Genomic DNA, 20911 nt, shown 5'->3' on the forward strand with positions numbered 1-20911 from the left:
ACAGCACAACACATGACCCACACGGAGGAAACAACCTCAACACACCCCTCTTTCAGCTATTATTTCATGCTTTGCAGCTGGCGAGAACACAGAGCTGCCGAGAAAAGCAACGCACGTTCCCCCCTAATTAGAAACCAGCAATCACACAAACACCGCCAGCATCATGGAATGACCTTCCTGGTTCAAGCCAAACAGCACCTCGGGCTGTCCTGTCCCTGCAGCTCCACCTGCGCATGGAATGATGCCCCAGGGAGCAGAACACCCTGGAAATGCAGGAAAGCTGACAGAGGACACCAGCCATCTCTACCCTCTCCCAGCTGATTTCATCTGAAATTCCTGGGGAACAATCCTAGGGAAGGAGAGTTAAATCCTAGGAAGTCCATCTCAGGGAAATCCCTTTCACAATCATCCATCCCTGGACTCCGAAAGGGATAAATTCAAGCAGCCTGTGTTGCTAACACCCAAGACTGGAAGCAGGTCTGTGCTCACCGTTTCTGTTACTGGCAATGTACACCCGGCAAGAAATGTGCCCGAAAATGGACTGACACTACAGCCAGAGGCAGCAGGCAGTATCGACAATTTCACTTCGCAATTCTCCTCAAAAATCCTGTAAAATTTTAAGTCAGGATGCCACCATTGCATCCCCACAGCCTAAAACCCCAGTCAGCCACCATTCAACGCTTCGGAATTATTACTGCGGTGTGTTATATATAGTTATTGCATATTGTACCTTATATTTACCAAACCACATTTGGTTTCTGTGCCTCAGAATCTGAATTTTCCGAACAGGGACAACAGCTGGGAGGGCAGAGCGTGCTTCCACCATACGCAGGTCCCACGAGGTACTGTTAAGCCAGCCAGGATGGGGAGAGGAGGGACAGGAGTGAAGAAACACATGCATGATCACCACGGCTTTTAGGAACAAAATTTATTCCAATTTCAAACAGAGAATTTATTTTAGGAGAAAGATATGAAAATCAATTTCCATCAGATATTTCTGTAATAAGGGTTGTTGCCCAGCAGTCAGAGCGGGATCATTCCAAGAAACAATCACACCCCTGGACTGGAATGAGACAGTTTGGAGCCTGAATAGATCCTGACACTGGGCATCTTATTCAGAAACTCCTTTACCCTACCCTCTTCCCTCCCCCCACCCCAACACGCACAACAATACATGCATTGCAAATGACAAGGTTTAAAAACAGCATTTTATATAGTATCTTTTTAAATAGGATGTTTAAATTGTCTTAAATCAGGATCCTATAATATACAAGTATAACCAAATAATTTCCACCACATTGGCACTTGTAAAGAGTCTCTGGCACTACTAAAGAAGGGGCATTGGCACAAACCATACTCTTAAAAAACTGGGTGCTGCATAACACACTTTATCTCTGCTGGACTCTAACAACCTGGGCTCTGTACAGTACAATACAATGGTCAGCACACTCCGGAAGTACTTTTTTTTTTTTTTTTTACTTTTTTTTTTTTTTTTAAACCAATAAAACACATGAAGAAAACCCATAGTTGAACGCAAGGCCAACATTGCTAGGAAGCAACAACAAGAGACCAAAGAATCCAACTCCAGGAGAAGGGGAGACAGGCAGAAGGGGCAGGAGCTATCTGACACGCTGAAGCAGGAAGGGGCTGTTGCTCACCAGGCAGCCAATCCACACAGAATGGTGCAAAGAAATGGAATGGTCCTCTCCTCACTGACTTTCAAGTTTCAAACTGGTTCAAAGGATGTTGGTTTCTTCAGCAGAACAAAGATAAAAAGTGCACAAGGAGCAGAGGTTAGCCAAGAGACCACTTCCTCAGACTTTGAGATTCTAGATTCTCTCCAAGAACCCAATTCCACCTCTTTTCTGAAGGTCAATCTGTTGTCTCAACCTGCAGAAAATTCTGTCCGGCCTCACTTTCAGAAAAGATTATATAGGCAAATTTGGTTTAAGGTTTGGCACTTTTGCTAGGGCAGGTATTTGCCAAAGGGCCAGCCAACAAGAGACATGAACCAGTTCTGCAGGAATGCTTCGCTGGCCAAGCTGGAGGCACACAAGCTACTGCTTGCTAAGAAAAGCACGTGCTAACACTGGTTATCTTCTCACACATAATATAGTCCACGGACAATTCCAGGTTACGTGTACAAGTCTGACCCATCCCTTCCCTAACTCAGAATGAGGTTTCAGGAACTCACGAGACAGCCATCGTGTAACGTTCTCCCCTTCACCACGACCGTCACACCAAGTCAGTTCTTAGCCCAACAGCTACACCAAAGTTGCTCAGGAAGGTAGAGCACATGCCTAAACCCTCGTGCCCACAGTCCCGCACGACAACGCGGGTCCAATCTGCAAGAGAAAGAAGCCAAGATCCCTCCTCCTGTGCCAGGGCAGCAGCTCTTAAAGAAGGGGAGGATACAAAACAAAACAAAACAAAAAAAAGTTTCTGATTCAAGTGGAAGTACCACCATCATTCACCTTGGAAATAAAAAAAAAAAAAAAAACAACCTTCTGGGAAGTTATTTCCAAGAACCTGTATATCTCAGCGCCAGGTTCATTGCTGGCAATAGTTGTAGTGTGAACCATTTACAAGAGGATCACAGAAGCGGAAGAGGCTGGTGCTGCCATCTGCTTCAGATGAACAGCCCTTAGAATACACGAAGATGATTATAAATTCCTCTTTATAGGACAGTTTCTACAAAATGGATCATTTTGGCATAAAGACAAAAAAAAAAAAAAAAGCAGTAAAACTGATGCAAAGCTGTCTGACACATGGGAATCCCTCTCATTCCTCCCAAGTGTTAAATGCAGTCCAGAGCATGGCTAATCTAAAGAGATGCTGTTTCCCTCAGCATCGCCACTCAGCCGTAACTGGCTCTTCAACTGTTGGTCCCATGGCTACTGTTCCAGCTTGAGCTCTCTAATCGCTCTCAGCAGAGCTTGCTTTCTTCTGTAGTGCTCTGAGACATACAGAGGCTTCCCTCAGCTCTTCTGGAAAACAAGAGGGACCTATAAACAGAATTCCTCAAAATTATGTCCCTCCATATTTTAGTGTTCTAGATCAAAGCATCTCAGACAGTTAAGATTTACTCTTACATGTTGTGCAAAACACTGATGTAGTGCTCTGTCTACAAAAGAGACAAAATATCAACAGCCCCCTTCAACAGTGCAGCTCGTTTCATCTTTTATCTACTGGCAGCCTGCTAGCCTTCAAGGGGGCAATCTGGTCGATCCAGAGAATTTGGACCCAATGCTGCTTGTTGGAATTGGAACAGAAGCATTAGTGATGGCCAAACGACACACGTCTAGAGGTGGGTCAGATTTCCCTGTTTCCTACTCACTCCTTGCCTCGCCACGGCAGTTATCTTCCAGGCCAGCAACAGGTCTTCGGCACATTTGTTCACTTGCCTCAGCTCCTGGAAAAAGCTCTCTTAACGTGCAAAGGCTTCACATCCTTCTGCTTCGTGGAGTTTCATTTGGCACCTAGAATCCAGAACTACTTCCACTCTACCTTCCACCTGCACCAGCAAACCCCGCTGCCTCTGCCTCTACTCTCCCGCTAGACAAAAGTGCGACCACAGCAGGGCTTTCTGGATTCCACAGCAGCCGCGTGCTCCAGCCATGACTACTGTAACTCGATTATCACGTGCACCCTGGAGCAAGTATGTGTGCAAGTCTTCCAAAGAGGATCCACACTCCTCTAAAGAGAAACACAGCAGCATGTGCCTCAGGGGAATGCATGAACAGGAGAGGGAGAGAGAACCGCTGCTCCCTCCAAGAGCTATCCTCAATCTTTTCAAGTAAGAATCCTACCTATGTCTCAAAGTCTGTCACCCACCAACTCTGGTCCTTTCTAAAACCTGCAAACCGGACAAGACCGAGGAATTCTTACGAAGTCATTCAACACACTGGCACAAAAAGAAATAAACAAGGCTTGTTTGCTACTAGCAGCAAGAAAAGAACTAGAGGGTGGCACAAGACTAAGGTTTTTCAATCCAGCCAAAGTCTGATGTTTAAATGCCACAATTACTCAGTGTGCTTTTGATATCTGCTGCATAGAGAAGTTGCTCACTTGATGTCATATCCTCTACTCAACAAAATGTTAAGTTTCATTCTGCAAATTAAGCCTTGTGCGCACGCACACATGCGCTTGTGGTGTGGGCGGGGATGTGTGTATGTGTGTGAAAAAAATAAAAACAAAATAAAATAAAAAAGAACAATTACAGTCAGGCACTTCCCCAGGCTCAGCAGCTAATGCTCCAAGAGCTTCCATCATTTGTAGTCCATGAACAAAATACAGCAACACGTAGCAAACTATGTATAGAACATCAATAATTTAAAAAAAAAAATAATCACAGTCTCCATACCTTTTATAATTGATAAGAAAAAATAACTCAGAACTAGAACATATAAAGAATGGAAAAGTGATGGCTTCTTTTTTTGTTATGCCTTTTTCTTTTTTTTGCACGAGTTGGAGAGCAATCGCTCCTCCCCAACATTTCATCACAGTGAACCATGGAGCGTGTCCTGGGGAAGGGAAGGGAAAGAAGTGGGTGCTGGGGGGTGGGGCGGGGAAGACAAGCAGAATTAGCAAATTACACCAGAGGCACCCTATAGCACAAGGCAAAGGGACCAGTAGCATTCTGCACTCCCACAGTCCAGTGAATTCACTATCTCAGCTGGAAAGTTATTTTTTTTCTATATATATACCATGGGAACAAAAAGGGGGAAAAAAAAAAGTGGCTAAGCAACAAAGGAAAGCTCAAGATGAGACTGCCTTAGCTGTTTGGCAAAAATTAAGAAGTAAGCAAGGTGCTGAAGAAATGAGGCATATCCCCGTTAACTGTGAAATAAAAGCAATTTGTTAAAAATATGAAATCAACTACTCTGTGGACAGAGACATGAGACTCCAGGATAACACTGAGCACTTGCCACTCCACAGATCAGACAATTTGCAATCATTACATCATCAAAAATTAAAACTTTTTTTCCTGTCATATTTAAAATTTCTTTTTTTGTCTTTTCTTCACAATGAAGCCTCTCAAGGGGCCAAGAGCAGAGCAGGTCAAACCAGGTTATACTCCTTCAGGTTGAGCTGTAGGATGGTGTCCTTGACAGCTGCAAAGACGAAACGGATGTTTTCTGTGTCTGTGGCACATGTGAAGTGAGAATAGATGATTTTATCGCTGTCAGGATTTAAATCCACAAACATCTTGAGAATGAACTCACGGGCTGCCTGTGCATCCCTCTGTGGGCCTGCAGCAAACAAAGAAACCAGTTAATGTATTTATTCTAAGTGCATCCCCTGGTTTGAGCCATCAGAATAATTGCTAGCATACTTTTTCTTACGGGTTACAGAGCTATAAAGAAGAAATTAAGATCATTTATTGCACAGAAGTCCCAGGAGCTGAACTGTCTTATGCTTTTCAGTTATCTCACCATAACCTACAAAAAGCAGTTTTCCAAGGCTGAGGGTTTTGGCAGACACCAAGGCGTTGTTTCAGACCATGCTCTGAAATACAGCATTTGGAATAACCCTGTACGCGCTGTGTTCACCCGGTAACAGTGACAGATGCTGGATATACATAATGCAACGCTCTCCTCTGGAGAGGGGATATACATTTCTTCCTAATATATAGATAGATGTTACGTCTTGAAGGATACAAGCATACGCTCTGCAAACAAGGGGCATCTTCAGCCCAAACTGCAGCCTGCCCTAACTGGCTGGTCAACTCACAGGAGCTAAAAACTGGAATTTTTGCCAGTATTTACTTCATATTGCTGACAACTCCTCAGAAAAAAGTTACCCACTGATTTTCTTTCACAGTATCGGCATTGCCACGCTCTCCACGGCAAGGACCATCTCTTGAGAGGTGGTCTGATGGGCTCCCTCCCACTCCCAAGCAGTGCAGCATCCCTGGAAGAGCTACAGTAAATACTGATCCCAACAAACTGAAAGTATATGACGTTTCCTGATGTTGCCATCTCCTCTCCAGCTGTTAGTTATGTTAGAAGTAGGCACTACTTAACAGATAAGCTCACCAGCCATTCCCAGCCTGCTGTAAAAACGGGTTGTTTTCCAGCACTGACAATTCCAGAGTGTCTGTGCTTTCAGACAGCAGGGGGCATGGAACGCCAGAAGCAGGAGGACAACTAGTAAGGAGCAATTTCATTAGTCGTTTAAAAAGACGAAAGCTTTTTGCAAAATGGCAATTCTTCCCTTACCTTGTATTTTTAAAGCACATAATGACAGTTAATACATGACAGTATGGCAAGAAGTGTGTTGCCTGATCTCATTCGCCACTACTTTTATTTATTTTCAGCAGTGTAGAGATGTGTTACCAGCCAATTTTAAATGCACTCAACTGAAGAGCCTGAAATGCTATTTTGGCTAAGGAATTTTGTTTCAGACGGGGATTCCTCTGTTTCACACACGTATTCTTTTTCCACAGCTGCAAATGGCACGCTAACAAGAATTTCACGCTACCTGAAATCTTCCAATGCCATCATTTGAACAGCTTGGGTATTTGACCAGTTGGTTTCTCAAAACAAGGACTCAAGTCACCTCTTCACTGGAGGGTTAAAATGCCCAGTATATCAGCAAATTGTCACACGTGTATGAAACGGGTTTTATGCACAAGCATACAGGTAGGGAAATTAAGACATCTGTTATTTAATACTTCGAAGTGCATATTTAAGGGGTGGGGGTGTGTGCGTGCGTGTGTAATTCCTCATCTAGGAGAGGTTCATTATTTGATCACCTGATCAGATTCCAGTTACCTACATATGATTAACACATTTTTTGTGGCATTTTCTCATTGTTGTAGGTATTCCTTCTCAAATTAAGATGTTCTCCCCATCTCTAGATCATAGTCTTCTTCAAAAAGCAAAAAAAAATTCAAACCAAACCACCTCTAGCCCTCCTTCTATATACACAAGCGTTCCTCCTTAAAAACCACTCACCATCAAACTCTGGGAAATAGTCAACAAGGTGGGAATATAGGATCTTGTCTTCCAACAGATCTTTCTTGTTGAGAAAGAGGATAACAGAAGAGTTTTGGAACCATGGATAAGTGATAATGGTTCGAAAGAGAGCTTTACTCTCTTCCATCCGGTTCTGAAATAAGAAAAAGAAAGCCTTGTTTTCACAAATGAGCACTAAGATGCCTTTCAGCTACCCGCACACATCCTCGGATCTGTATCGATACAGCGTCTCAGATACCGTACACAGAATATTTTGGGCCCCAGGTAAGTTCTGGCTCAAGCTGTGCTGGTAAATGGAAAGGAAATGCAAAATCTGATGGACTCAAAAGATTCATTTAATTGGAAGCTATTCATATCAAAAGGCTTTAAAGTCATTTTATGCTTTGACAGTCACAGTGAGAAGACTAGCCACGATACTTTATGTTTTGTCTAGTAGAAAAGGAAAAACTACTGTTACCAAATGGCATTTTTTTAACCTATTAGCGAGTGCAAAAATTCAGTATTGCACCTTCAAATAGATCAGTCGCTATCTAACAAGACAGCAGTCACAGTACAAAGTTAATTCAGTGCGGAAAAGAGGAATGGGCGATTTTGAAGAGCATGCCTTCACATTGCACAGTACCTCACAAGGCACGCAGAACTAAGCAATTTCAGAGTATTTCGGTATTACTTGAGAAGTACAGATAATTTGGATGCACTCTGCATTTTCCATTCTCAGGGACATCATGACCCATTAAGGCTCATGTTCCCTTTGCAATAGGAAGAACCGAAGGCCAAAACCAACAATACTTGCTAATCCAACTTGGCACCGAGTACTTTGGTACCAACCTCCAAGAAGCTAGAAAGACATTCCTCCTTTCCTTCCACCCTCCTGCAGAGTTCCCATTCTTTGGCTTACCTCATTATCAGACTCCACCAGAACTTGGTCATATTCACTAAGTGCTACTAAAAACATGATGGAAGTCACATTTTCAAAGCAATGGATCCACTTCCTTCGTTCTGATCTTTGACCTCCAACATCCACCATTCTAAGGAAGAGAAATACATACAGGATCACAGAAGTAGCTGCAGCTCTCTGTCTGAATGCAAAGGATCAGCACACGACAAGAACGAACGCGGCAATTTACCATCCAAGTGAACCTGGCACAGGGATGTAACAAAACGTGCTTGCTAACAAAACCATCAGGTTTATGCAATATCCTGCTCCAGAATACTGGGAAGGATGGCCACAGGCAAGTGATCCAAATCCAAATCCCAAATATCAGCATTACTATTTTTAGTTGCATTCTGCTCCGGTTTGCTAAGTAACAGTTCTGAGTCTGAAAAGACAAGTCCTTCAAAACTCTACTCTGTCAAATGAGCAAGCTGATTTTATTTTTTATTAAAGCACCTGCTTGCCTCAAAACTTCCCTCACACAGAGGGCTTTCTTTAGTTATTAAACTTCTCTTAGAATGTGCTGTTTAACAGTTACACACTTCAGCTCCTCAGTTTCAAGTCCCACCTGTGCAGCAACGCTAAAATCATTTTGTCACTCGCCTAAAGCACAACACAAGTGGGTCCATCTTTTAAAAAACCCCACACCTATTTCACAGGTCAGCAAACCAGAAAGAGTAACTTTCTGTTACTAAACAGTTTAAGAGAGATGATGCAGGCTTCTTTATCCCTCTCTTGTAATGCCAACAGTGGTAAAGAAGGGGAGGGAGCACGTAAGTACCAGAGAGGTAGGGAGAAAATTGCTTTGCAGTAGACAGGCATGTCATTGTGCCCTTTATGCCACACTCCATTGCTGGCTTAAGCCTCCAAATACCATCTGCTGCTGCAGCAGCATAGGCAGCCACTTTTGGTGTCATCCTGAGAGCACAAGGCAGGCACAGCAAACCATCTTTGAAGGGAGATTATAGGTACCACACGCAAGGAAATGTTCCTGCACAAAAAGTGGGTCTCCTGAAGGAGAAATAAATGGTCAAAGCAGCTTGAGCTTTGTTAAATTCTTAAATGGAAATACATTCATGTCAAGCACTGCCCAGACCAAGCTTCCTCCTCTCCCCTTTGGTGGCTTAAGCTACCAACAGGTCACTCAGTTGCCTCACAAGCCACCACTTCAGCCTCAGATGCCAGCAGCACGATCCTTCCTGGGAAGGACACTAGTCACCACTTCCTGCAAGATGGTTTTTTGGGCTTTAAGTGTCACTGATTCAAAAGTACGTTGTTTTCTGACAATCAGTGCTTCAGCTTAGAGTTCTCCCTTAATCAGAGTAACATGTTACACCATCCACGTGACAGGAGCGCCTGTCAGCAGATACTTCATAACGTCACAGCACATACAGCCCCACTCAAGCCTCTCAAGGAAGCACCTGGACATTCTAACGCAATGCAGAACACATCCTTCCTGAAACCACATCACTCTCTCAGTTCAGCTGTAACATGAATACGCCTTGCGTACCTGAAGATAATATTCTCTAGGTCAAAGGGGTACTCTATGATACCGGTTGTAGGAACTCTAACCCGTAGCACATCTTGCTGAGTTGGTAGATATCCTGGGGTAGCGATACGATCCACATCGCTAAGATAGCTACAAGAAGCACAATGGAAAAAAAAAATACCTTAGGCTGCAGCACATAAATACACGGATTTAAACACTGCTACATTTAGTCTTTCCCTAGCATAAGAAGAAAGTCAGAAGTCACCAGAACTGTTTAAAATATGACATGGAAAAATAACAGAATACACCTTTCGGGAACAGTAATTCACCAGCCCTCCCCTTTTGAAGATAAACAGATACATTAAGGACAACTTTATCTAGTCTGTGTAAGAGTGTGGAAGACAATCTTTACTACAAAGAAAGTTCAAGTACAGTGGATGCTTATATTTCAGAAAACATCAGATGAGACATGATTCTATTTATAGATGAACCTATGTTCCCAGTCTTAGATTTTATTAATAACAAAACCATTAAGTTACTCATCCATGTACACCTGTAGGCCAAAGGACAAACCTGAAGACAACGGGCAACACTGCTGCTGCCTAAGAGCCAGGATCAACATAGATGGCGTAAGGCAGAGATTCTAGCCTCAGGTATATCCAGAAGCGGATGGGTGAACAAATGTCTTTATCGTCCCACCAGAACACCTCATACCCTCATAAAAAGTAGCAAATGGTAAGGAATTTCCAGATCTAAATCTATCCCCAAACAAACACAGCTTTCCCCCATCTCCAGCAAAGCTCCTTCCCTTTCTGGAGCCAGATTCAAACAAGTTACCAGTTGCCTGCTCCCACAGCTCTTTCATCTTAACTTTTCCAAAGGATACTTCTGGCTGATGAGGCAAAGTGCCTTTCTCATATGCCTATAATTTTTATCCCAACACATGTAGCCAGCAGACTGTACAGCTTGTCCAAAACACTAGCAAGACTCATCTGCCTCAATGAAACAGATAAAAGGTACTTTAAACAAACTACACAGTGAAATCTACAGCAGTGTTCCTGCTCTTTGAAACAAACTCCAGACTTCAATAAAAAAATTGGACAGGTATTATTTGTTAGACCATTGCTATCATGTACCGGTGCCTGCCAGTGACTATATACTTACTATTTAGCTGAGTCAGAAAGCTGATATTCTCTTCTCCTGTCATAACACTCTTGTATTCCAGGGTCGTTCCACAATGTTTTAATTGCACTTACATATGGCTGCTCAAATGTCATGACCTTTTCTACATCCACTTCCCGGATCAGCACTGCATTGGCCTGGAGATTGGGGGGTGGGGGAAGAGGGAAAAAAAAAAAAGATGGGAGGGGTCAGAAGCAGGGGGCACAATCACCAGCAGGCAAAAAATTCTCAGGTGAACTAAATCTTTACATTATGACTTCAAGGATCCATATGCTGGCTGTGGATCAGGTTGCTAAGACCAGAGGGACAATGGGTAGACTACACATCTAAGTCATAGCAGACATCACCAAAATTCTCCCACCAAAGCATCATGTGCTCCTTCACAGAATGAGCTGTCAAACAGCTGCAGATTTCACCCATCATGAGATCACCAGGTGTCCTGAAACACAGTGGTTTGCAAGGCAGAGCATCCACTGTGAAGAACCACAGCCTGCCCAAGTTCTGAGAAGGTTAAACTGCAGCTGGATACCAAGTTGCTACCCCAGGTTTCTTACCCCCACAAATTTTAAATTAAACTACATTTTGAATAATAATAGATACATTGTTTCAGTGTACGTCAATCAGGATCCCTTTTGAGAGAGAAAATAAAAGTGACCACCCTACAATTGACAAGCAAAGGAAGGACTACAGTCATTACAACAGCCTGTGGCATCTGTGAGGTTATTATCCACACAAAACTGCTTTCTGAAACCTTTGGTACACTTGCTGCAGGAAGGGGCTTTTGCCCATACCACCTGTACCAGGAAAAATAAAAACCAAAGCCAAGTTCTGCACATATTCTCTTAAGTACAAGTTGGCAGATTCTACCCATCAAAACACCACCACCAATGCCCAGGTAAAGCACAGGCAAGGCAAGTTTCCTCACACCCTGCCTATTCTCATCATGGAGACTGCAGAACCTCTCTGAAGGTAAAAAAGGTGTTCAGACTCAAGAACTCCTGGTGCATCATCCAGTCCCTATGAACAGTTATTCAAAATCAGCTCCAAGTCACTGCATGACAGAGCAATACAATTTTGTTTAAAAATAGTATGGTACTAAGCTCTAAAGAAGCAAAACACACTAAAAAAAAAAAAATATATATATATATATATAAAAACAAAATCTCCTGGCACACCCTCCCCCTCCCCATCCTCCCCCAAAAAAGCTAAAGTAATTTAGACCAGCTCTGGCTGAAAAAAATATTCCTGGACCCAAAATCAGCAAGTGAGACTTCAGCTCAAATCACATTTCTGTGGCTGAGACCAAAACCCTTCAAGAAAGGTTTGTATCTTCAGTCAGTACCTATCAGAAAAACCGGCTGACTGCAGTAACAGAGATGACTACCAGTAGAGGTGTCTTTTGAGTCCTGCATGTATTTTTGTCAGCTTCAAGTTCCAACGTGAATACCAACGAAAAGCCCAACACATTTAATTATAATGAATCCTTGAAAAGAACATCTCTCCTACACCATATCCCAATTCCTTGCTCCCACCACCCGCTACACAGACCAGGGCACAAACTGTCCCGAGAAAGTTGTTCTATCCCTTAACACAATCAAGTAAATGGAGTCAGATATCATCAAAATGTCATAAAAAGAGGTCCTTAAGCACGACACATTTATGGGAAAGAGTTCAGGGAGGTTGAGATTGCAATGCAGAAGGACACAAACAGGAACTTAGGAGTCAAACCCTACAATCCCCATTGCCTAAAGACACATGCAAAAACCGTGAGAAACTTACCTTGTTCTGTTCATATTTGTACAGAATCTTCAGGGTTTCCATGGCCCTGATCATAGACTGCATGGCAGTGAAGATGTTTTGGTACACCAGCTTGGTGAAGCCTTTTTTGTCCTCTTCAGAGTAGCCTGAGCCATGAATTATACGCATTTGCTTAATGAACGTGCTTTTTCCACTCTCCCCAGTGCCTACAGAATGTGAGAGAGAGAGAGAGTTAGGAGCCATCACAAGCAAGGCTTGCTACAGAAGAAAGCAAGCTAACACCAGTCACATCACAACTCAAGGTTTCTATCACTATGCTCATGTACACGCCACTTCCAACCACTTTTTTAGCCGCTTCCCAGAATATTAAGACAGTCTGGATGGTCCTCCTCATCCCCACTACGAACTTAACAGCATAGATGGAAGACATCTTGTCCTTTACAGCAGCCTTCAAAAGCAGCTCTGGTACTTATTCCAAATCTCACATTACAGCCACTCCCACATGTTCTGCGTCAAAAGGCCCTTGTCCGTCACACCTGACCTATTCCCAGATACTCCGCAAGATGCTACAATCGCAGCACCGGTCGGAAGGGCCCGGACACGCTCTCAGGTTGGTACTGCAAACCGAGATGACAGTGAGTGGGCCAGCGAAACCCATTCGCACAGTAAGAAGTGAATTTTCTTTCGGTGTGCTTTGGCACAAAATGCTCTTTACCTTACAGACTAGGTGTCTTTTCATAAAAAAGAACGGAGCACAGCAGAATAATCAACTTTAAAGGAGAACGGAGCTCAAGAAATACCTGCTTATCCATCTGACATGAACAATCCAGTCAGGACATCTGCCTCGTACCCCAAACGACCGTGTCAACATAATGTATTGCTCTTAAGGACTGAAACGATAATCATCCTTGTGGCAAGATACCTTAACATCACTTGCAGCCTCTGGATATTATAGAGTTAAAAATAGCGACTGATGGGGAGAACAGAGTAGGATCTGTGCTCTGCCTTGATCCCTGCAGGCTCCTCAACAAGGCCAGCAGTTCCTTATCACACAGGTTTTCTGCCCCAGAGAAGGCAGGTCTCAGGGCAGCTGGGAGGGCAAGGCACACTCACACCCATGCCTCTCACACTCACACAGCACGTGAAGCGGTCCAGCCCTCAGTGCCTGCTTCCTGCACAGTCCGTTGGGCAGGTCCTCCCACTCCTACACTGACAGCCCCAGAAAAGCGTCATTTAAACATATGAAGGGCAACAGATGATATAAGAAGACATGGGAACTTTCAAACTTATTAACGCAGTAAGCATGAGAGAAAAACATCATCGAAGTATCCATGCTGTTCCACTGCCTCGTTAAATTCATAGTTCAACTGGTATTATGGGAAGTACCCAGCACCATCCATTCTATACGTACACCGTACCTTTTGTGAAGGTAACATATGGGTCAAGTCTTGCATGTGATTAGCATACCTCCCCACTTCACCCCACAAGCAACAGCCTAAGCCCATACTATACCATTGATGCTTCTGTTGAGTACTTTTGTTCAATCTTCTAAAATCTGCTATCAACAAGCAGAACATATGTAAAAATAAAAAAAATACAGCTCTTTTTAATACAGTGGCCCAGCTCACTTGACTACCGACAGTAAAAACTAAGATGTATCACCCAAGTGACAAATCCTTTTGATCTGCAGTTACAAATAAGCGTGCTGGCAGAGCCCTGGCTTTCACCATAGGAACCACCAGGTACTCCTCACAGGAGGGTATAGATATATTAAGACAGGATCTCTTTCATCACAATACACAACTGCTACTCACATGTAGATTCTCAGTTACTCATGTTTACAGCACCAGGCTAAAAGGCAAACAAATAAATACGCTCAAATAAAAGCAGCAAGCATGTAACTAGAAGGAGCATGTTTAAAATAAACACACTCTCCCCATATCCAAGAACTGACAGAAATTGTGTCAGTGTAGTTAGAAATTAACATTATAAACACCACTAATATGCAGCAAATCATCTCAAACAGAAAGCTAAACCATAAATGAGGGGGAAAACTGGAAACCGAAATCTTTTGTGGTTTCTCTCACTGTGGCGAGAAATACTTCCTTGTCTTTTACCACAGTAACCAAAACTGAGAAGGAAAAAAAAAAAAAGTGGTGCTTCAAAGCATTCCAATAATGAAAACATAAGAGAAACCTCAGCACCAGCTATTCACTTATTTCAGAACTTAAGAGCTCAAACACGGATTCCTCCTGTCACTCCATCACCACCCTTTTTTGGTTTGGGGTTTTTTTGGTTTGGTTTTGTTGGTTGGGTTTGGTTTTTTTTTTTAAAAAAAAAAAAAAAAAGACACCTCTTGTTTTTACCTAGGCCATCAACAATACAGAACAGCAGTACTCCAGAACATCATAAGCTCTGGTGGGTATGGTGTCCTGCATCTATAAGAGCACAATAACCTCTTTTTAATATGACAACATTGAGAGGAGGAGATTATCTGAATTCACCATTTGCTCTGTAAACCTGTGACAGCATCAGAGTTTACAATAAGTAACTAATGACCCCCAAGTACCTGACAGGCACTTGTAAATACACTACTCAGTCAACAGTATCCCATGCTTAATCACAAGTAATTTTTGTATACAATATTCTCCCTCCTCCCCACCCAGTAAAAAGATTAATGACTACCTTATACCAGTGGGCAATATCCAATACCCTGAAATCAAGTTTCTTATTATCAGGTTCATCATTGATTAGCACTGTTATTCTTCACCCCAATTTTCCATTTCAGGCTTCAACAAACTGTCACTAGAGGTAGTGACAAGAAAATTAGCAGAGCTTCTACAAGGCAGAAACTCCCTCCATACATGCACTCTTTTCAAAATTTTGAAGATTTGGGAAAGCCCTCTCACTAATGCTTGTGAGTGTAAGAACTCCACATAACAGAGGCAAGACAGAAAAAATCCCTGCAAGCAGCAGCTAACGCCAAGGAGAGAACACACATTACCTGCCACAACTTAAGGTTGGCTGTATCCAGTGAACAGCATCCAGCAAACACATCCTAAAACTAGGAATGCTGCTTATCCAATATTAACCACCCTATATAGATTTTTTTACAAAAAAAAAAATCTAATGCTGAATTTTACTTAACTGTATCTTGTAGAAAAGCAGAAAAGATTCTTCAGCAATTTGAATTATTTCTGAAGTGAAATGTTCAGATCCAGAGGGATCTTCTTAACCCAGATCTATCCTACAGTGCCAACCTATTTTGAAACAGCTGCTTCTGTGGGACTGCTTTAGGGAAGCATGAGAGACAAGTTCCCCAATCTACAGGAAAGCCTTACAGAAACTGACACCTCGCCTTCAAAAAGTGCAAACATCAAGCCCTCGATTCTACCTTTCACCTGAAGAACAGCAACATGTTAACCACCAAGGATCCACAGTGAGAAGGAAAGCCCTGGCCCTCACTTAAAAATTACCACTATGCAACAATGCCAGTACTGGAGGCCTCCAAAGGACTGGGCAGACACGGCCTCACTTCCCTTGTGTAAAGTTTTACATTCGTTTTCACAAGGATCATCCTAATTTTTCATCTGTACCTTAATGGCTTGCCAACTAACGTGAGACCCCAAGGGATAAGCTTGGTCCATCAGATCTGCTTCAAATTCCCACTTGAGATGACACAGTATTTAAGACACAAAACAGGATACAAACATAAGCAATAATAAATCACAGTACCCACAAAAACTGTAACTTAAGTTTAAATTTGAGGGCTATCTGGACACAAACACCAAACTCCCTGCTGAAGAAGGATATAAATGCCTGAAAATCTTAGCTGGCTGCTCTTGTAACTGATTACCCATTCCTATAAACCTTATCTAAACACAGAATAATTATCTGTCCGCACAACCACAGAACACCACTACATTTCCATCTGAACACCTACATCCTTATTGCTGCACAGGTGATCTCTACCTCGGAGGGTAACGCGAAAAACTACAACCATTTCCTCCTCAGACACACGGCGTGTGTGTTCTTACTGCTCCGTCTCCCTTCGGATTCCCTACGCAGAGTTCCTGACCCCGCCGGCCCTCCCAGGACCGGGCAAGGGGAACTCCGCCGTTGAGGAGCCGGAGGTCGGGTTTTCCACAGACGTTCAGTCGAGGGCCAGAAGTTCACTGGCGACACTGAAAATCATCAACTCCACCCGTGAATCCCCACGGGCTGACAAAGGCCAGCGCGTCCGGGGAAGCGTCTCCTCCAGACGATTTTCACGCGCGTGTGCGTGCCCGCATTTATAAAGCGGCAGCAATTTCAGCTTCACAGTTCCTGCTTATGTCAAAATCCGCTCTGACAGCCAACGCACCGTAAAACCCAGACAAAGGGCGGCCGCTGGGGCGGCCGGCCCGGCCCGGCAGGCCCCCCCCGAGCGCCAGGCTCGGAGGCGGGGATCGCTGGTGGCTCCCGCCGCTTCCCCACCACGCCCGGGCGCGGCCACCCGGACCTGTCAAGCCCCGCGGCGGCCGCCGGCCCCGGGCCGGGCGGGCGGGCCAGGCCCCGCGGCGTGAGCGGCGGCCCCGCGGGCCGGGCCGGGCCCCGGCGCTCCTCACCCAGCAGCAGCAGCTTCAGCTCGCGGCGGGCGTCGCGCTTGTCCCTCCGCAGCTGCTTCTCGATCTCGGCGTTGATGCGCTTCGACTCCTTCACCTCGTCGCTCAGGCAACAGGCCATCATGGACTCCAAAGTCATGGTCGCGCCACGGCCGGGACGCCCCCGCCCACCCCCCACCCCCCCGGCACCGACCACCGGCCTCCGCACGGCCGGGAGCGCGGCCCGGCCCGGCCCCCCCCTTCCCTCCCCACCCCACCCTCCCTCCCTCCCTCCGCGGCGCCGGCCCGGCCCGGCCCCGGCCTCGGCCCCGACTCCTGCGGCCGGGCCTAGCGCCGCCGCCGCCCCCCCTCAGCGCGCTGCCCTCGCCCGGCTGCGCCGCCCGCCGCTCCCTCCTCACACAGCCCCGCCGAGCCAGCGACGAGCCGGCGCAACCCAACCCGCTGCCGCCGAAAACAAGTGCTGACTGACAGGCGCCTGCGCCAATGAGAGAGCGCGGCGCGCGGTGGGGCGGGCCCAGGCCGGCGGGGCGGGGCGCGGCGGCCAACCGGAGCGCAAGTTTGGTTGACCGGTGGGGGGGGAGGCGCTCGGACGCGCGTTCCCAGAGCGGGGCGGAACCGCTGGGCATTGTGGGACGGTGGCGGACTGGGGCGCCCATGGCGGGGAGGGCCGAGGGGGCGGCCGGCGCAGGGCTGGGCCGGAGGTCTGCTGGGCCAGGGCCTGCTCGCTACCCCGCTCGCCACCGGGCCGGTAGGGCGGCGGCGCCGGGCGGGCCTGGGTGTTGCGGCACTCGCCGTGGCCCAGCCGCCATCCGGGGGTGCCCCACGCCGCCTCGGCGGAACCGGCCAGGCCTGGCCCTGCTGGGGGAGGGCCCGCCGCAGCTGTAGGCCCGCAGACCCAGCCAGCCCGGCCTCCCTCTGCCGCCCACGGCTGCGGCAGTCCTCGATGCAGTGGAGAGAGAAAAGGGGAAAAAAAAAACCCTAAAAAAAAAAAAAAAAAAAAAAACAAAAAACCAAGAAAAAAAAATACACCAAAAAACCCGAGGCACAGAAGTGCCAGCCCAGTGCTCCCAGGCTCCGGCTACTGCCACCTCCCAGCTACAAGCCAGCAGAGCCGAGCCGGGGAGCCAGCCTGCCAGCCAAGCTGCTGGGCCACCTTGGAGCCCCCCCTGGCTCTGCATCTCCCCAGACGGGAGCCTCAAAGCTGCCTCCAATGCCAGCTTCCCCATTGCTTCTGAGGTTCCCTGTGCCCTGGAACAGGTACCCAGCAGCCTGATGCATCCAAGCCACAGCCACGGGTTCATCCCTTTGCTATCCGTGGAGCTTTATATTCCCAAGCAACCCCACCGTGCCCCTCAGGAACCTGCCCCCAGCAGACCTGCTGCCTGGACTCCCCATGCACACACACACCCCACTTACAAGCACTTGTGGCAACATGCCCACCGCCCTGCATGGCTGCCCAGGACCCCCCAGCTCCACTTCTCCACCTGTGGTGTTAGTTTCCCAGACTCACTTCATCCCCAGCCCTTCCAGCAGAGGGGTGGTAGCAGCTGGAGGTGGCAAGGGGGTCAAATCAGACTGACCAAATCCCATCCCTGCATCCCAGTCACCCCAGGCCCATTTTCCTTGGGTCAGGCATTACCCACAGAGCAGCAAGCACTGACAGAGACTGGGGACCCGGTGCCAGGGTGCCCTAGGCAGCCACACGCTCTCCCCATTGCCCTCCATACAGAAAGAAAGATAGAATTCTGGAAATTCAGAGGTTCTCTTTTACCGTGGCCAAATCATGCAGCAGCAGATGCTGCCAAAACCCACATGCCGCAGCGCCAGCCTTCCTCTCAGATGGATGCTGGGGCTCCAGCTGTTACCAGCCGTACCAGGATGACCATGTATCCTGATTCAGCAGGGCCTCCCCCACCTCAGCCCTATGGATCTGCAAGTGCTTTAGTACATGCCTCATTTCACATCTCTCCTCCCAGAAGGAGGGGAGTAGGCAAAGCAAGACCTCTGCATTTTCCACGTGGCAAGGTAAATAGATGCACACTTAACTTTCCAAAGTTGTCCCTTCCCACCTTCCTCTCCCCCTGCTTGTCTTGCTTTCTCTTGCTCCATCTGGTGTTGTTTCTTTGCCTCACTTCCCACTTCCTTAACCACTCGGTTTACTCAGTCTTTTACTCTTGTTGCAGGTGCTTCTGCAGGTGTTTTAGAGCTTACGGACACCCAGCTACAACACTGCCCATTCTGTCTGCTTGTAGTGTGTTCACACAGCTCCTGGGCTGGGCTCACTCACCTTCCCCAGTCTGTTCTGCCTGGAGGTCTGTGTGTAACCGGTCTTTCAGAAGGTCCGAAAAAGCATGATTGAGCTGTCACATACCTGTCTTCCTTGTTACCTGCCTGGCTTGTGCCATGGCTTGCCAGTCCCTAGCTCATGGCAGTCTGGCTGAGACAGAAGCACAAGATACTCACAAAAACCAGGTTCCGTTTTCCCCTTAAATTCCACCTGCTCCTCTTATACCTGTGCTATTCCTGTGAGCTCTTGGCCTCAATGAAAAGGAGATTCTAACTTTGTTCCCAGTGGTGTCTCCATAGTTTGACCTTTCGCAGCATCAATACTCATCTCACATTCTTGTGTTTGTTCTCTTACTTTCTCTTCCATATGCTCCACAGCTGAGAGAGGGCTGTTACATTCTCATTACTGATCTCTGGTGAAAGAGGTGTAGTCATTTTGCTTTGGCAGCCAAAAATTATTCTACAGAGGTGCTCAGCACGTCCAGAATCAAAGTCACAGTGGGCTGCTTAGTTCAACCTTCTGCCCTTTGGAATTCTTATCTATGGATGGTGCTTAAGGAGGCAGAAAGACTTAAGTTCTTATAACCCCTGCAACACTGCTCTGACTTTAGGCAAGTCACAACCTCTTTGCATGTCCTCAGGCTGTGAGTGCAAGATAGACACAGTGTCTCTGGAGAGTGCTAAAGATTGTCTAGTTAGGATTGCTAGGCTGCTTTGAACCACAAGGTGCTATATGCTAGAGGCTATTGTTTTGGTTACCTTCCCCTGGGCAGGATCAAAATCTAAAGGCCAGAAGATCCTGAAGAAACTTTCACAGCTTGTCAAAAGAAAAAGAGTAACAGAATTTGCATCCACTCTCTGAACCACTTGCTTGGTTCCTGCTGACAGACATCATGGCTGATGAATCCCGACCAAACTATTGATTTAAGAATGACAGAACTGCTGGTCTCCAAGCAACAATAGTCTGCCCACTCCTTCCCTTTCTGTCCTAACAGAAGTGTTCCAGTGCTAAGAGGGCTCACCTAGAAAACGGGACACCCAAGGTTTCCCTCGGCTTTGTCACCAGTGTGCTGTGCAACTCCCTAAGCCCCAGTCCCCACGACCCTGCCTCACCAGGGCTGCTGCATCTGCAGTCCTAACATTCCTCGCCCCTCACAGCCTCTCGCAACTGCTGCTGTCAGCAGATGTCACTGACTTCCAGGCATCCTCCCCAGTCCCCTACTGCTGCACACTCCAGCAGTACTTGCTCTGATCTGCAGCTGCTTGCCTAAGCACGGGAGTTCCTGCCAAATCTAACCCCACCGCTCTTCTCCAGCAGGCTGGCAAGGGGCTGGGAGGAGGCGGGGGGGGGGGAATCCTTGTAGTTTTTTATGGCTTCCCAAGTTCTGTATGAAGGACTTAATGAGCAGCATCCCCCAGAAAGATGATCCTCTACATGTCAGGCCACTTCAGAGCAACTACTTTCATGGCACACATTTGCAGCAGTTAATAAAGCACAAAGATGACCCCCATTCATTTATGGAGAGGATGGTCCCAGCCCCCGTAAAGGGTGTTCGATCACCGGGCCCAGCAGGATGCAAGCCCACCTTGCTAGATAGCATTGCAGACATTTCAAAGTCCCATTCCAGCCCCATTAGATGCTTTCAAGTTCCAGGTGCTTGAGAGCAGAGGGGAGCAG

General features: G+C 46.4%; 1 protein-coding gene across 1 annotated transcript; it reads right to left on the minus strand.

Annotated features, from left to right (window-relative positions):
* Positions 1 to 913: 913 nt before the first annotated feature.
* GNA11 (G protein subunit alpha 11) lies at positions 914 to 17140 on the minus strand. The gene is made up of 7 exons (XM_040591386.1): positions 16951 to 17140; positions 12365 to 12549; positions 10568 to 10722; positions 9425 to 9553; positions 7879 to 8008; positions 6960 to 7113; positions 914 to 5252 (listed from the first exon to the last, which is right to left on the minus strand). Exons 1-7 carry the CDS (start codon positions 17084 to 17086, stop codon positions 5062 to 5064), a joined length of 1080 nt encoding a protein of 359 aa, XP_040447320.1. The 5' UTR covers positions 17087 to 17140; the 3' UTR covers positions 914 to 5061.
* Positions 17141 to 20911: the final 3771 nt, after the last annotated feature.

This window comes from Falco naumanni, chromosome 4 (genome assembly GCF_017639655.2).
Source record: "Falco naumanni isolate bFalNau1 chromosome 4, bFalNau1.pat, whole genome shotgun sequence".
NCBI lineage: Eukaryota > Metazoa > Chordata > Aves > Falconiformes > Falconidae > Falco > Falco naumanni.